This window comes from Plectropomus leopardus, chromosome 15 (genome assembly GCF_026936395.1).
Source record: "Plectropomus leopardus strain MGB_pleo_1.0 chromosome 15, ASM2693639v1, whole genome shotgun sequence".
NCBI classification, from domain to species: domain Eukaryota; kingdom Metazoa; phylum Chordata; class Actinopteri; order Perciformes; family Serranidae; genus Plectropomus; species Plectropomus leopardus.
In genome coordinates, this window is record NC_142190.1 from 16983349 (window position 1) to 17000542 (window position 17194).

The 17194-nt window shown below is 38.0% G+C and overlaps 1 protein-coding gene across 2 annotated transcripts in view; it reads right to left on the minus strand.

Moving 5' to 3' along the window:
* LOC121952564 (glucocorticoid receptor-like) overlaps nt 1–17194 on the minus strand; it is a 79894-nt gene that overhangs the window by 24531 nt on the left and 38169 nt on the right. Inside the window, exons 3-4 of one of the 2 annotated variants that reach the window (XM_042499328.2) lie at nt 4040–4209; nt 2340–2366 (exon numbers count right to left, since the gene is read on the minus strand). In XM_042499328.2, the coding sequence (XP_042355262.1) occupies nt 2340–2366; nt 4040–4209 (197 nt within the window). The remainder of the gene's footprint in view (nt 1–2339; nt 2367–4039; nt 4210–17194) is intronic. The other variant, XM_042499329.2, reaches the window with a different exon arrangement.

Genomic DNA, 17194 nt, shown 5'->3' on the forward strand with positions numbered 1-17194 from the left:
CAGCTGAATCACACTGATATGCTCTCTCCCTTATCTAGCCCTGATCTGCTAACAAGGGCCTGGCAGCACCCGTTAGCACTAGTTGGTGAAGCCTCTTGGTGGATTTGCAGGCTATACCAACATGTAGGGCTGCAGCTAATGAGTGTTTGCCCAGCGGGCGAGTGGTTAGCACCGTCAACTCACAGCAAGGAGGTGCAGAGTTTAAACCTGACCATTTCCTTTCAATTCACTTTGTCTGATTATCTGCAAATAAAAAATAAGCAATAACTAGCAAATTTACTTCATAATTAACCAAAACAATTAAATTGCAATCAGATAACTTAAAAAAAAAACCTTTCTGCGATGGTGAAATGATAAAAAAAAAAAAACAGAACTGCCTTGCAACTTCATAACATTAGATGACATTAAGGATGAGACAGTTACCAGTTTCACAATAAACAATGGAAAACATTCCCAGTGGTCAGTGTTACTGCTTGTGATTTTAATTATTAAAACTGTGTCTGATTACCACTCTTATTTTTTAAACAGTCTATATTTTCTTTGTAATCTGTAGTTGATGAGGAGAAACATTTAGGAGGATTGTGAAACACTGAGCTGTGAAAACTGCAATGAACAGGTATACGTTTACTGTAAAAATAGTTCATTGGTCCAGATATTCAAAATCACAGATGGTTTTGGTAAAAAAAAAAAAAAAATCCTTTGGAGAAACCTTAGAAACAAGCCAATCAAATATTGCTGTTATACAGTTACTTGAGTGTGCAGTCATAAAAATTAATTGTGCAGAGACAGGGGGAGTGATTATATTTACAATATCTACCTCTTGGCAAAACCTATTATTTATAGTCTTAGACTCACCTGTGTTCCTTTATTTATTAAGGATACCCCTTTTATTTAAGGGTGTTAACGTTGTGTTGATTAGACCTTATTCTGAAAACCATGGCCTGCTATTTATGTTTTTCCTTATGTTTAATGCGGGTCTCATTCATAGCAGAAACTGCTCATTGTTGCTATCCAGTGAAAACCACTAATACCACATATAAATCTGGCGAATTTAAAATTTCCAGAAAAGCTGAAGGATTAAGTGATTATTTATTTAAAAGTCTAGTGTGTCCAATTTAATGAGATCGAGGGCAGTCAGACTGCAACCAACTGAAACTTCTTCCCAGTCCTAAGCATGTAGAAGAACTACAGTGGGCCAGGATTCTTATTTTCAGATGATTATCAACCATTATACAACAGTTAGTTCTGACCAAGTAACCTGATTGATTAATATACAGTACATCAGCACTGGGCCTTTTAACTATGCATGTATTACGACGCTTTACAGGTGTCCTGAGTTGAGCCTTAATTATGTTATGTAAGAAGAAGTATTGTATGAAGAACTGTTGTATCAAAGCAATATTACAATCAAGCCTGTGCTGTTGTACTGTATATCACCGCGGCTGTGATTTTCTTCAGCACTTAGCCTGTGGCCTTGTGCCAACTACCGAATCAAAGCTGTGATACAGTAAAACAGCACTCTCTCGTATGATATTGCTTAAATAAAAACACAGTTGCGAATATTGTATACCATTTCTTACACTAGATGCCCTTACAACTTACAAACTGGGCCTGTAATCCTCTTGCTTTTTAAATCTCATAAACCATTTAAACCAAATGGATTTTCTGAAACTAAAACCAGGGGGGTTAGAACAATGCTTCTGTTCTTAAATCATAATAAGCTGACGTTTTGGAGATATTTAGTTTTTACAGGACAATGGCGTTGTGTGACTAAAATTGGCATTTCAAGTCAAAATCTTTTGATATCAGTTTAGCAGGATGAAACCTGAATGTGGCCTAGATACAGTTATCAGCAGAAACAGTGGAACACACGAAGAGTAAATAAAACACATGGCACAAGAGGAAAAAAAATAACCCAAAAAGTTGAGGTGATTTTCAAAAAAAAAAAAAAAAAAAATCAGATTTCAAAAGTGGGTCGAGTGCAAAAGAATAGGTCTAATGAGAGACCCGGCGTGATTGCAATTATTGGATCTACAAACTGTGAGGATGATGAGGTGGAACATTCCAAGCAGAGATTGAACAGAAAAAAAAAAAAAACACTCACAGGCAATTAACGCTGACTTGAATTACCAAATCAGAACATTTGCATGCATTAACAGATAGTTGGCAGAAGAGGCTATGCATGTGTCTAGGCAGATTGGTCATATTTCAGTGCTGAAGGAATACAGGGACATGGGCAAATCAAAGGTGATAGTATTACCATCATCAACATCATCATCATTATCATCATAATTATAATTGTTATTCATTGGTATATTATTGAAAGTGCATTTATTTACCATCTGTGTTTTGTCGTGCTCTCCATCCTTCACCATTGAGACAACGACCGGAGAATGGAGAGGGGGGAAGAAAAACAAAACAGATATAACTTTCTCAGTGCGACTGTTGGCAGCTCTTTTCAAAAATAAAACTTCTGTTTGAGCGCTTGACATTTACAGCAGCGCTGCATCATAAAAAGCGGTCACGCTAGATAACCGTCAACAACCATACAACTCAACAAATTAACTGTGGCAGATTGTCCATATCTATAATTTTAAAATACATGTGTATTACTCTTTTTACACTTATTTAAGGAAAAGTAGCCCCAAATAAATGATTGATTGTATGCAGGAGGTTAAAAAAAATCTTCCCATCTTAAACCACAACCCATATTTTAGTCCTGAACTGTAGCAGAAGTCAAACAATCTATGTTTACTGCGCCACCTTACATTCAGAGCAATGAGTTCACCAACTATTATTCCCATAGCAGCGTTAGTTACAGATACAGAGGAAACTGAGAGATAAAGACAATGAATGTAGGCACAAAATGAAAGAAAAGGACAAGGCTGTCTACCTGCTAACTGGGAATTGAAAACAGGAGATTAGTGGCTTGTTTCTATTCATTTAGTAACCAGTGTTGTGTCAGTAATAAACAGAGAGTGGTTTATTTATTTTTCACCAAGGCATTACCTGTCTATTGTTGGTCAATGCAATGGAGAATTAACAGTAACACACTCCTGAGAAAAGCCTTTTCAAACCAATTACACCTCTGTAGAGGCAGCTTTAGAAAGACAGGAAATGGAGAAACAGAGGTGGAGAAAGCAGGGGGAGATGGAATACTTTGCAGAAATCCTTTAATATAAATTACTCTCTGTTTGTCAGATGCATTCCTTCCCCTCCCATCTCGAGATTTTGTCCAAGACAAGCACCCTGATGTACAAACTGCCTGAGATGAGAAACAAATACTGTGTTAGAGGATATTAGTGTTTGTGAAGCAAAGCAGAAAAATGACTGTCTTACAAGCTCATTATAATGCTAGTCCTCTTAAGGCAATAATGGGAAGGGTAGCATTTTTATTTCCTTTTCTTATTTTCAATTAGAATTACTTGTAAGGCATCCCAGCTTCGATACAGGACAAACAGGAAAGGCAAGAGAAGAGGAGGCTTGACATGCAAGGTCAGGACTAAGACTCGAAACCACAAAAATGCATGAACACGACATAGGTCTACTAAAGGTCACCAACTACCACCATACTATTGCACTCTGACCATAAATTTGGGGAAATAATTTGTATGTTCTGCTGCCAAAGAAAAGAAAAACAGCAGAGGTGTTTCATTGTTGTGCAACAGCTTCAAGAGCTGATTACATATAGCTGAAATGACAGTCTTTGGGACAAAATGTACTGAGGTAATGGATGCTAACCGTCGCTATTAGGTTCACATGTACGAGGTTGTGGCTGCATAATACAGAACACAGGGACATTAATATGCAAATCTGATTATAGCCTGGTGGAAATGTGGCCACAACCCATCTGTTCAAAATGAAAAAAGGTTTAGATGGACACCTTTTTTTTTTTTTAATTTGTGTGTTATGTATGTGCGTTCTTAAACTTTGTGTAAAAACCATAATTCAAAACCTAAATTAAGGTGTCATCATTCACAAATGTCATGTATGAGTGACTGAGTGGGTGAATCCAGACAGGAAGGTGTGTGAGACCAACCTTCGACGGCCCTCTTGAAGAACACCTTGCAGCTGCCACAGGTTACAACCCCATAGTGGCATCCTGAGGCCTCGTCTGAACACACCAAACAGATCTTATGTGTCTGCCCACTGGGCTTGGACTGGCCCGGCACTGCAGAACTGCTGGTCTCTCCTGTTCTGGGTGACGAGCTGAAATGGATGGAGAAAGAGAGGAAAAATATGTCAGGACGAGTGAGTAATAAAGATATTTATGGTGAATTCAAGGCAGGCTGCTGAGGGCTGGTTTATGAGTATAGACAGCCTCAATGCTATGCTGAACTGTTGCTAGGAGACATGAAAACCCTGTGGACAAATCTGGTTAACTGTTGAGGGGAAAAATGTGAAGTAAAAACTAGTGATGCATGATTATTTCAACCGATACAGATAACCGTTAATTTCCAGCTTCTCGTGGCTGATAAAATACAGATAACTGATAGTTTCTTTTTCTTTGTTTTTCATTACCTGAGGGTATGAAAGGCTGAGATGTAGTGAGTTCAGATGAATTTAACATTATAGCTCTGACTTAACCAAATATAACTGACATCACTACAACAAAACAACAACAGTTCTGACTGTTTAAATGGACATTTTGTTTTCAAATGAAATGCTCTGAAAATCAGTGAAATCAGAGTAACTGTAAAATTGTATCACTAAATAAAAATATAAAAGCTTTTATACAACCAAAAGCCTACGGCCACTTAGTCTGTAGATAAAACACTGACGAATACAGATATAGTAGACTGTTGTGACCTCCAGAATACTTTGTGTTTTGAATATAAAAATGACGAATACATCAAGATTAAGAACCAATCTTTCGGCTTTTTTTCCCTAAGATGATGCTCTCTGACTTAAATGTGATAAAGTTGATGGTTTGTTAATTTTGATGAGCTCGCTGATTGTTTTCTCGTTAACGCTTAATGTGTAAGCAAATGGGTCCAACCCTTTAAAGCTCATCATTGGCGACAGTTCTTGTGTCCTGTGCAGTAACTAAGCTCTAAATCTCTCTCCAAGCCTCCAATTGTGTTACGATGCACATTACAGCCTCCTCTAAACCTCTTGAGAAACTTGCCTGCGCACACACACTCAGAGGTGTCATAATCCCCAACTGTCTATAATTAGGAGCTGACACACCTTCACTGCAGTGTGAAGCCTAACTAGGCACCAATGCTGATTTGTCAGGTGTATTGCAGGCAAAATGCCAGCATGTGCACGGAGAGTATGTCAAGTTAAGGGGTGGCCAAACAGGCTCCAAAGCAGTGCTAGACTGACACTGCTGTGTAATCCACGACAGGAATTTAACAGCATTAGAAAGGCTTAAATCTTTTCGCCCTTGTTTGTTTTGGCAGCAAATTCACTGGGATGTATATCAGCATCAGGTAACCGAGTTGGCTTACAAAGCTTGATAATGACTTTGCGTTCAGGCCAGGCCTATAGATGTCTACTCATTTTCTCTCCATGGTTCTCAAGCTGCAGAGCCGTGTTTGCAAGATGGGAGTGGAGAGCAAAGAGAGTATATAAATGGATCGTTTAGTGTCCGTCTCAAAGACCAGGAGCCATCCCCGTCGCCTTCCTCCCTAAACAAGCCTGACCTAAATTCACAGGCCAGAGCCTCATGGTCATTGGAAAGACGACACTCGCTTATGTAAACTGGACTACGACCAAGGGGGAGTAGAGGTGATGTATCTTGGAAGACATCCAGCTAAGAAGTTTAGCTTAACACTGAACAAGCCAAGATCATTTCCAACACATGCAGACGGGTTCAAATAGTGGCGGCATTGAGAGAGCAATTCCAGCTTAACTTTTGGCAGTCATCTGAAAAATATACAATAACACTGTTTCACAGATGGCTGAAAACAGAGGGGGAAGACAGATCAGGGAGCTTGTTCACAGTCTGGAGGAATCAAAGAGTGAAGACACCTGCTGTGTCTGAAATTCCAACAAGCTATTTAGGATGCTTAAACAGTGTGAGAATTTTTAGTATATCCAAAACCATACTATAAAAACCAAAAGTATGTGAGTTGCATACTAATTCCGGTGAAGGCACTTTTAAAGTTTGGACAACCCTGCCACAGACCTTCATGCTAAAATGCCCAACTTTACATCAGAAACATGTTTACAGTTATATAACTCAATATATGCCTCAAGGGGTGGTCCTCCTTGAGAGACAAACTATCTGCTGATAATATCCACAGCTTCGCAGTCAGAGCCACCTCTTGGTCCTCCACAGCTCCACCTTCTCACCCAAATATGGTCACCTCTGGCTCCAAAAAGCCAAGATGGAATGCTTAAGGCTTCAAAATGCCATCCACAAAACAGTAGGTGACATCACGGTAACTAAGTTAACAATTTTTGCAGTCTATGATAAAGACCAAACAGTTATTCAAACATAACATACATCTCTCAACCACAGATCTAGCAGTCCTGATAACTTACACCAAAGTGACTGTGTATGGCTCATTCTGAAACGGAGTTTAAGTCTTTGATAGAAGTACAGTATTCGACTTCAGTAAAACTCTGACCTACATTTGCCACCTACACCCTATGTAAAAACCACAATATGTTCCCAACTGTCTTTTTCACCATGTTTTGCAATTGCTCCTGTACATACTGTTCACCATATAATACACCACAGATAGTAGGGTTTCAAATTGTAAGCACTTTACTTAATCTATTATTGGTAAAATAATCAATATCAATTACTGATTAATCGTTTTTTGACGATTCAATCATAGCTCAACATATTTCATATACTTTGACAGCTCGGCATAGCCAGATACATTGTGTTGTCAATGATCTTTTTCCATAATAATAACAGGTTTCTTCACAGTAGCTTGACACCTAAATAATTCAGCTCACTCTTATCCTTCCCTGTACACAAGTTAGATTTTGTCTGCAACACTGGCACTCCACTCTGAGCCCTTTGGCAGATGCTTTCTAATATGTACTGGTCTTAACTTTGGATCATCACTCTGGCAGTAGTAGGGTATTTATAGGAACGGGCCTCTTTGAACCTCCGTTATGAGGAGTATAGTGTCCTGCTGTCTGCTCATCTTTCTGGCTCTCTCATTACTTGTCAACTTAAAGCCACTGCGGCTGGATTGGGAGTGACGATGCTGTGAACAGTAATCATCGGGCAGCGCTTAACCTGTGATGGCTCTCTTGGGATTGCCCAGCCGCCAAAAAAGAAAAAAAAAAAAAGATGCCAGTACAGCGGGAGATCACATGACACCTATCCTCCAAGGGAAGCACATGGAGGCATTTACACGGTATATGGGTTTTTCTTTTTAGTCATTAGAGTTTTTAAAGTAACTACTGCACTGCAAGACTTGATTTATAGTATATTCAGTTTTTTGTATTAATGATCAGCACCTTGCCATTTTTAATATTTTACGGAGAGCTAAAAAATGCTGCATGTTACACAACTCGATTCTATTCAGTTCAGTCATGACTTAAAATGCTGGTAATGTAAAATGACCACAGGGTGGTGTTTGAGTGAAACATTTATAACCTCCCCAGTCCTGCTCTAACTCGCCCACTCCTCCCATCGCTTGAGCCAACAAGTGTGGCTCTGAGCCATGAAGCGGAGATTTAAGCCTCATTAGGAACGCCTCCATACCGGACCAGAGAGCAATAAACATGTGCACCTTCTAAGTTACTCACACTCACAGACACACACACACACACACACAAACACAGCACAAAGGACTTGTGTATGCTCAAAAACAAGAGTACATCACAAACAAATACTCGATCCCCACACTAATCAACACACAACAAAAGACAGTCTGGTGTACATGTGCAAAAAACCAAAGCGCAATAATTAGAGCACACACACAAATCACAAACACTTTCAGGAGGAATTTGAGCAAAAAGTGTGGATTTTAACAATAAAGCAAGGTGCGGTTCAACGCCCTTTGCCTCTCCGCTCCTCTCAGAGCGTATATGTTTGTGTGCCACTGCACAGGATTGGTTAATTCAGTCTTAAAAACAACAAATGTGAATTCTGTAAAGGCATGCTGCCAATCACTTCCCTCACTATTTCCTTTCTACCTACAAACCCGTCTTCCTGCGTGTGAACACGTGCTGACAATATGTGTCAATATTGTTAGCAGGCTGCACAGAAATATTGGAGGGCCGACAACACTTGAGAGAACAAAAACAAGAAATTGAATCCTGCTGCAAGAAGAATGCACAATCCTCCCCATCTTGACAGGAATAGTATATTTAGAGTTTACAAGTGGAAGTCTGTTTTGACATCTCACCCCAACGACTCAGTTTGGCCTCCGTTGTTGTACATTTCATTTCACTGTTCAAAACGTATCTGCAATTCCCATACCCAGGATGTTGATTTTTAATTTCTAACATGAATATTCCAACTGTTCATTTAATCTGAATAGGAATAAAATCAGAACAGAGCATCTATGGCATCTATGCATTTTCTTGATGACATAACATTACATGATGAGGCGGTGGAAAAGCACTAATGTCACAACAAACAAAGCACGTGTAGAAACTATGCAGGGAGACTGTGAACTGGGCTGACCTGCTGTGTCACTGGGGAATCATATACAAGTGACTACAGTGGGAACCAATAAGAGAATCGTTTTTCCATTCAGATCAAAGTTTTTTTTAGGTCAATGTGGGTGGAAAGAAAGTTTGAGATGGGTGGTGGGAGGCTGATAAATGTGTGAGAACATCCACAGTGGTGTCTTGACACAGACATGGAAACTGACTGTCTTGGCCAAACACTTTTTAAAGTAGACATTTGGGGAAACTAACGTAAGCATTTGTCTGTTTTCTAACTCGCTTTTAATATATATAATATATCACTGTTGAGTGAAACGTCTTGTAGTCACTCCCTTTGACAAAATAAACATCTGGATGTCTTTGGGGACTCTGTCTAAAACCATTAGTTAATGTTAGAAAATACATTGTCTTCCTTAATCCAGTTATGCAACACTTTTGATGACTAATGCAGGTGCTGTTTGGATGGATAGATTTTATTGTATGTTCCGAGCACATTTACTTCAGCTGAATAGTTCTGATTTTATGTTTCTGAAAAATATTTTGTTCTACCTTTATCATGGCGAGCTTGGCACATAATGGACATACTCCCTGCTCTGCCTACTCTCTGATAATGAGTTTCCCTGAAAGGCCATCCATTATTGGAGACCCATAGGAAAGGGTTTGTAATCCACATTCAAAAGGGATAACATATTACTTCTGTTCACCCAATTTAGTAGTAGATGCACTCATTGTGTAGACTAGGATGATTCTATTGGACTGTGGGCTTATGTGATTCAGTTTGGATAATCGATTACTTTTTCTTTTCTATAAAATGTTAGGAAAATACAATCTTGTTTTAATAATCAATCATTTGTGCAGCTGAAACATGCATATATTCAGCATCTTTGCTTGAAAAATGTCTCAAACATCAAGCTGCAATCAAAATATTTGCAGATTCATTTTTTTTATCAGTTAACTGACACCCCATTACAGTTCAGGTATAAGTGAAAAAATCCATTATTGCCATAGACTATATAAAAGACCCATTGTTAGTTTAAAGGGGCAGTGCAAATTAATAAATACATAAAGTATAAAAATGCCAGGAGGCTAATTTTCATCCATAGTCCCTTGGATGAGGTGTTATACGAAGCTTTCAAAAGACCAACAAAGCAAAAGAGCAAAGAAAAAAAAGGGGCATACAGTTTAAAACACTTCTTTAAACACAACAGCGACAGAAGAGAAAAAAACAAAATAAAATAAACAAACAAACCCCAGAAAGAAAAATTCATAGACTGGAAAAGCATAAATAAATTTTAAAAGCACTATTAGTGGTAGTGACACATAGAGTGACACTGCAGAGCAAGCATGGCATATAGATAAAAGCATCAAAGAGACTGCAGAGTAAGGTCACATTCTTTCATCAATTTTAAAACATCATTTATCCAAGAAAGACTATTCTTTTTGGCCCTATGTTTAATGTGGTGAGTGAATGCTGTGATGATAGACTGTACTTTATTAGAGGATGTTATACAATCCTGCTCCAGATTAGCTCCTGACAGCAAGTCATTCCAGATTAGCTCTTGGAGTGAAGTTTTAAAATTGTCCTGCTTTTTGGGATTCAATTAGACTAACTGGCAGCAGAGGGTTTAAAACGCTTACTATTCAGCTTCCTGGATACAATTATGATCAGACAGTCCAGTTAGCAAAATAAAATATTTTAAAATTCTCTCAGGTCTGTAGCTAAAAACTAGATAAATTTGTGTGCAAGCAGAATTAGTAACTTTTGTGGGCCCTTTGATCAACTGTGAAAGGTCCAGCCTGTCAGTAATCTGTTTCAGATTTTTCCTAATTTATATTTAGGTCACCCATAATGATTACCACTTTCTTAAAATTACATTATTTCAGCGTGTTATCGAGTGTTTTTTAAAAGTCAATATTTGATGAGCGGGGTCTGTAAATTGTTATGAGGACAAATAACATTTGCGGTGACAAAGTTACATTTAAAGCAATACATTGGAGTCCATTATTATTCGACCACTGGATTTCACAGCACTCAAAAATGCTTTTGGCATAAATCAGACCCCACCTCCCTTTGAGCCCATCCTATCCCTTCTGTAAATGTCACAGCCAGCTGCCAACAGGGCTGCAGAAGGTGAATATTCATGAAGCCAGATTTCAGATAAGCAGAGGAAGTCAAGATTAGAATCAGTTAGGAGATGGTGAATTTGGTCACTTTTTGACTTAATACTCCGTATGTTTAAGTGTCCACAGTTAACAGTCAGAAATACTCTACATTTCTGGTTTACATGGATAGATGAAGGCCACAAGAACAGCGTGCCTCTCGTATCCGAAGTATTTGTTTGTATTGCTATTTTGTTGATTTTTTTTTTGTTAGATCAGAATGCACAATACACGGCCCAGCTGGGTGTATGAAAGTAAGCAGTAACACATACACGAAGAGAGCTGCAAGCACACCACTGCCACTGACTACCATGTTGAGCTAGATAGATAGATAGATAGATAAATAGATAAATAGATAGATAGATAGATAGATAGATAGATAGATAGATAGATAGATTTTGGCTGTTGCCATCTTGGTCTTCTATTTAACAAGACTTGAAGACTTGAAATCAGCAAGTGAGATATATATATATATATATATATATATATATATATATATATATATATATATATATATATATATATATATATATATATACACACATATATATATATATATATATATATATATATATATATATATATATACTATAATAACATACTGGAGTAATAAATCATGAAAGTAATCCGGTCATCTTCTCATAGACTGCAATCAAACTTCTTTAGTCGCCCCCCTTTTGGCCATTACAAAAATTGCAGATTTACGGCACTTTCACATTGGCTTCACTTTTCAGACTAGGTGCTTGCTGCTTGTTCGACACACGTTTATTAGTTCAACTTTAGCTTCAAATGAGCCTTGTCGTCCCAGGAAAATAAGCAGACATCAACCATTGTGGACAACATCTCATTTTCATTATTATTAATCATTTTATGAATAACTCTTACAGCTAATACCTTAAACCTAAAAGCCAAATTCAGTCAGGAATGCATATGCAACAACACATTTGGATTATGAAAAACACAGGTCTCTCTTGAGAATGAGACCCTGTGTCTCAATGAGATTACCTGCATACATAAAGGTTTAAATAATTAATTACAATAATAATTGTAATCTATCTATTTGGTGATAATATGTAGCCCTTTTGCTGCATCAACCCATTATGTCTATAAAAATCTGGTCTCAGAATTTTTATCTGTATTTTGTAATTCATCTGTTTTACTGTACTTTCCCCTTCCTGCCTTTCCCTACTCTCACTTCCTCTCTCTCCATCACATCCGTCTCTCTCACCAACTCTCTCACCCGTCCTTTCTCACTGCTCATTCCTCCTCTTCCTCCTTCCTCTTCCCCTCACCCCGCCTCATCTGCCAAGGTTATATAATTTTTATATTACTGCTGCTGGGGCAGCCTACTCCCCTCCCACCCCCTGCTCAGCCTCTCAGCCAATCGAGTGTTCAGACTGGCAGGAAGTATGGAGGAGGTCAGGCGAGTCATGGGATTATCCAACTCACCTACCCGGAGACAAGCGTACACAGCGTATGTGTGTTTTCTGTGTGTGTGTCACTAATAGGAAGCTTGTATGTGTGCATGTGCGCGTGTGTTAATTTGGTCTTTGAATTACTGAGTGGAGCCTTTGGTTGCTACAGAAGAGCACAGTTATAAAGCTACCCTTGTTCCACAAATCATCATGTGATTGTGTGATGGCTCCCTCTTTTCTTCTCTCTTTTTCTCCCGCTCAACTCCACTCAGCCAGCAACCCCTCCTCACATCTGAGAGTCTACATCTCCTACACAGTGCTGTCACTTCAATCATCATTCACAGCATCAGCCCCCTCCCATCCCCAACGTAGGCTAACGTAAACAGTGTCAGTTGTTTTCATCTATACACATACCACACACATACCATTTTCTCCAGTGAAGTAGACACTGAGGTGAGCGCAGTTTGTTTAAATTCTGCATTTACCTGACTAGAACCGTATGGCCATGTGATTTATAATTGTTGCCAGTCAGAAAAAAAAGGTTAAATAGGTTTTACTTTTTTATAGATCTGCAAAATCTGTTAAGTAAGGGGCCAGGTAAGGTCTTTTAAGCTAACTTCTTTTGTTGGACAATATATTGTTCCAAGAATAATTACGATAAACTCTAATACTGTCATTTTGAGACTATGTAATTCAAGGATATAAAGATGGTAATGTATGTACACCCTTTCATTGAGCAATGAACTTTTAAACTTTTTGAAGAATATTTAGACATTGAAATTGGAAAATGAAAAAAAATATTTAACATATTTTTTAAAAAAGTAATTAACATCAGTTAATATATACAACAGCGCACACACACACACACACACAAACAAACACACACACACTCATATACATTCTCTTGGACGCAAACACATCTTGCCCTTCATGCATTTGAGCAAGCTGAAATTATGTTTGAATGGAGTTGTCAGTGCACCAGACTGTGTTCTGTACTTTGGATAACAAAATGAACGAAACAACAATAATAGAACCAGTTCTTAACCGCAAGTACAATTTACTTAAGAATATTCTGTGTAAAATTTACAAAAGAATCACGTGTGGAAATTGTTACCTAGCGTTTTCCGAGTAAATATCACTCCAAATCTTTTTCAGTGTACACAACAGGCAATATCGAGGTCAGCAAAATGTCATGTCCCTATATCATATAAGTCAATAACGTACTCTCACAGGCCCAGGTCAGGGTGGGTAGATGGGACGACAAACTGTGTGACTTCAAGAATCCATATCCCACCTAAGAGTCAAGTCAGTTTCGTGTAACCTGTCTTTTACCTTACAAAAGTACTTTTTGTCTCTAAGCATATTCAAAATGTAACCATAGCTCAGATATAGATCAGAAAACAACTGACAAACAATGCCTTCGTGCCAATAGGGGCACCAGATAAGAAGACACTCACAGGGGTCTATTTCTACCTACAGTATTTTGTTATCTAGTTTGGTGGACTTGTTGACTGAGGCTGTTTAATTCCTATGCTTCCACTTCCATTCACCTTATTTCCACAGATCGCCCAGAATGACTCTGATGATGTACTGATGTAAATTGAGTCTTATTATCCAACTATTCTGTCATGAAAAGGGACCTTTTCATCCTGAGCAGCAATTGTCCCCCTGCTCCTTTTCAAACTGCTGTGTGATAAGCAAAGGCCAGAGCGAGGGAGTGAGGTGAGTCAGAGCGCAGGAGAAGTGAAAGCTCAAATAAGGAAAAACAAGTTCACAATTCAACCAAGCACTCTGACTTTCTTCCTCTTACACACAGCGATGACAGTTGATGTTTTGGCCCTGACCCTACCATTGCTATTCTCACATTTTCTATTGTGCGGCTCTCTCTTTCTGTGTCTTATTTGTGTTCTAAAATACACCATCACAGATGCTCATAAAGGATCATTAGCAAAGCAGCCGCAGCATGACTGGCTGTGAACCATGGAACTTTTAATTCAGGTTCTAAAATAAATCAGTTACCCTTGTCTGCTCTGCCCCCTTCTTTCCATCAAGCAATTTTCCTCTTTTAAATACAATTAATGTGCAGATGCATTGTTGTTCACAGTGGAGTACTCACATTAGATTACTAAAACTACACGACAACAGATAGATAAGATGGGAAATACAGTTTAAAAAAAAATCAAGTTGAAAATGTGTGGCTGAGCAGTGATGCTTTTCAGCGTGATTGTCGGCTAAATTTGCATTTACATTTGCTGTATGCACAGTAAAAGGGCCACTCAACATGTAAATAAATAACATAAGAGACATTAAAACTGCTACAGCGATTCAATAAGTGCCTCTTTCTTGAAACAGACAAGAATGAGAGAAAAAAAAGAAGCTTTAAAAGCTTGAGCGACTTGGCCTCAAGACTGCACCAAAATTCAATATCTCTGTTTATTTTTATTTCAGTGGAATCATGTTGTGATGATCAGGGGAAATTGTGGATCCTGAGGTTATTGTGATACTTGATTATGTTGTCAAAACATACGATAACAAGTGCATTCTGTTTAAAAACTGATAAAAAAAAGGGTAAACTACAACTGGATGAGGAAAATTTGAGGACTGTTTAACTTTCATAAATATATACAGTATATATATATATTCAAATATATAGACCATAGATTCAGAATATTGTTTTTAAAAAGCTAGAAACAATGGCTAAGAAAACTATATTTATAATGGTCATAATTACATATTTAAAATGATATTACAGGATTCTGATACTTTTTTGTGTTTTAACTAATTTAATTTAATTTTGGTCTTATTTATTGTTGCTATTTTTTGGGGTCATTTCTTGTTAAGCTGCCTTCTTTTAAAAGTTTTTTTTTTTTAAAAATCAAGCCAATTTGCTCAGGTTTCAAAAGGTTAATACGAGGGGTGATGATTATTTAACAAGTTGCTTATGATATATAAATGCAATATTAATTTTAGAGATACAGCATCACCCAGCAAAGTCCAGCAGGAGGCTTGTCTCTTTACATCTTCAGTTATATATAGAGAAGCCAAGACGAGAGTGTGTAGGCAGAGCACAGCAGCCCAGAAAAGATCAGAGTTAGGAGACAACTAAAAAGTGTGTGTAACAGTGTAACAGCACAGACACTGAGGCTTTTTTCTTTAACTTTGATGTTACAAGATAATTTCCAGAACAGAAGAGAGCAGCTGAGAACTAAACGAGAGACACAACCTCTACTGTTCCCCTCTGACAAGGGTTCAGTTTAGGCTAGATGAGGTCACATGTTAAATCCCTGGAGCGTAGCTATGCTGTATTGGAATGTGGAGCTGTACAGGAAATTGGGCCACATGGTGCAGACCACAGGGAGCAGAATGAGGGGCAAGGGCACAATCATTCACGTTTATCCCTGTTAGATCAACATGAGTTCTGTTCTACAACACCATAAGAGAGTGTTTATCATGAAATTTAGCAAGTTATAGATGATCCACTCAGTCAACAAGGAGAAAACAAGGACGTTCAGTGTTTTCTTAAGCTGAAGTGTATACAATGCATGTCCTGTACTTATTTCAAGCCAGTGTATGTCATGTTTACATATGTTGTGTTTTTTTTGTGCTTTAAGTGCTGCTTTAGTTGCAGTATTTCTCTCACAAAAATACCATTTTGTGTATCTATGTACTGGATATATTTTTTTTTCTTTTCTGATTGCAGTGAAATATTCTGAGAGTTTAGGACAATTCTAAAAAAAATGAATGATTTGCCAAAAAAACTTGGACTGCAACAACAACTGAATTTACCAGCAGCTATAATGATGACTTGATAATTGATCAAACTACTGAAGGTATTTATAGTGTAAAAATGCCCCAAATTTCCCAGTTTCCAGTTCCTCAAATGTAAATAATTGCTTGTTTATTTTAGTCTTCGATGAGTGAATATTTTTGTATTTTAGACTGACTGGATATAGATCACATATTTGCCATTTAATCAAAAAGGACCCATAAAATAACAAAATACCCAGCACCATAATGCATCACAACGCCCCCTTGAAGCTAGTAGGCCTCTTTCCTGCAGCACATAGCAGGCACATTTTAACACCTTTTATGGTGACTTATAATCTCAAATTGAATTTAACAAACCACTTTAGAAAACTACTTACAAATTAAAGTATTGCATAACAGTTGGAGCTTTTAAACATTACAAACTATAAAGTGTCACAATGGCTGTCAAGCTGTCACCTAACGCTGAAGCTGTGGTATTCATGGTCGTCACTGTCATGTGAGGCTAACACTACTCTGGTGTCTGCCTTGTCTGTAATGTATTCTTCAGTCAGTCATTGTCTGTATAATCATGAAGACAGAGAACAGAGGAAGACCCCCTGTTCCATGTTTGCACTTTAATGTGGTTCTAGCACCTTCTTCAATGTTTTTATGGATGTATGCATTTTAACTTTTTGCATGAATAATCAGGCAGGTCTGTTTCATCCTTGTTGACCTTCTAAATCTTCCTGACTGGCTCTGGCATAGGCTATATGACAAACTTTCAACAAGTAAGGATTTATAAAAAAAAAAAATAATAATTTAAAAAATTGAGATGTCTGGCATTTTTCTATTGAAGTGAGTTTTTGACCGATACTAAATTTTCCCTTTCAACACCTCATGACCCTTATATCAGCAGAGCGGACAGATATATCAGCCGATATAAGTAGGTTAGATTTGATCTCACGGCCTTCAGGTCATGAAGCAAGCGCTTTACCTCTCAGAGCTAATCCTTCTAGCACTTCAACTGTTTTCAAAGTCTCCTTTGGCGCTGTACTTAGGACAATAGCATTCAAAATACACCTGTGCAGAGTAAGAATTGATCTTGTGACCTCCCAGTCGCTAAGCAGGCACCTTAACTCCCAGAGCCAATCCAGGCCAATAACCGACCAAGTTCTTGGCAGGCGAAATTCAGTATCAGCAGAGACGTCAAAAAGCACGACTGATATTTGGGTCAGGTCAATGAATTAGCCAAAATTTTCTTGGAACAGAAAAATCAATAACTGTAG